The sequence below is a fragment of the Buceros rhinoceros genome, unplaced genomic scaffold, assembly GCF_000710305.1.
Source record: "Buceros rhinoceros silvestris isolate BGI_N320 unplaced genomic scaffold, ASM71030v1 scaffold32240, whole genome shotgun sequence".
In the NCBI taxonomy this organism is placed as follows: domain Eukaryota; kingdom Metazoa; phylum Chordata; class Aves; order Bucerotiformes; family Bucerotidae; genus Buceros; species Buceros rhinoceros.
Genome location: NW_010390714.1, coordinates 13650 through 14568, shown reverse-complemented (window position 1 = coordinate 14568; position 919 = coordinate 13650). Strand labels below are relative to the sequence as shown.

Genomic DNA, 919 nt, shown 5'->3' with positions numbered 1-919 from the left:
GGCAGGGTGCTGGCATCTCCCACCCCCAACGGTGGCCATACCTGCCTCATCCAGAAGCCCCTTCCACAAATCCTCCCTCGCCAGGCCAGTGCTGCAGCTTCTCACGGGGCTGGGGAGCAGCAGCTCCGTTCGTCCTGCCTGGGAGCATGGTGAGGTTTCCCGGCCCAGGGGATGTGCTGAAGAGGGGGGTGTCAGTGCAGCCCCAGCCTTCCCTTGGCACAAACTGGAAGGAAAGCTCTGCTGCTCGAGGCGGGGTTTGCAGGGTTGCCTGGGGGGTGGACAGGGCAGGTGTCCCCACACTGCCCCTCAGGCAGGCAGGAGCTCCGTGAGGTGGGGTGGGCAGAGAAGTCAGGTTTGCCCTGTGAGCAGCGGCACCGGGCTCAGGAGGTGCCAGAGCTGACACCACACCACGGCACGTCCCCTCGTCTGCTGAAATGCTGCAGAAGAGACTGATCAGTTCCGTTTGTTTTCATTTGAGTTTGGTTTTGTTTGAGTTTGGTTTTGTTTGTTTTCCTTTGAGTTTGTTTCACCGTGTTGAGTGTCAGTAGCAAAGATCCCCCTGCCGGGTCAGCAGCTTCGAGCAGGTGGGATCTACCCTGGCGTTACTTCTGGTCACACTGATGACAGACTTTCCAGCAATTCCCCTCCTTCAGTCTCATCTGGTTCCTCCTTCCTCTCCCCCCAAGTTCTCTCCCTTGTCCCTTTCTCCATCTGCAGGTGCAGCCAGGCTCAGAGTCCCAGGAGCATCATGAGCACTCCGGCCGCTGGTCAGTCCTCCGTGGCGAGACTCCCAGCTCTAGTCATTCTCCTGACCTGCCTCTTCTCCGGGGCACACAGCCAGACCCCAGGGGCTTTCCGGGAGAGCACCCTGCCCTTTGAGGTGCTCAGCCAGGAGCAGGTTCACGGCCTGGTGCAGCCC

General features: G+C 60.3%; 1 protein-coding gene across 1 annotated transcript in view; it reads left to right on the top strand.

The window, feature by feature from the left end:
* The window catches only part of LOC104495799 (endothelin B receptor-like), a 26191-nt gene that overhangs the window by 19163 nt on the left and 6109 nt on the right, over positions 1 to 919 (top strand). Inside the window, exon 3 of the mRNA XM_010138818.1 lies at positions 718 to 916. Coding sequence (XP_010137120.1) covers positions 718 to 916 — 199 coding nt within the window. The remainder of the gene's footprint in view (positions 1 to 717; positions 917 to 919) is intronic.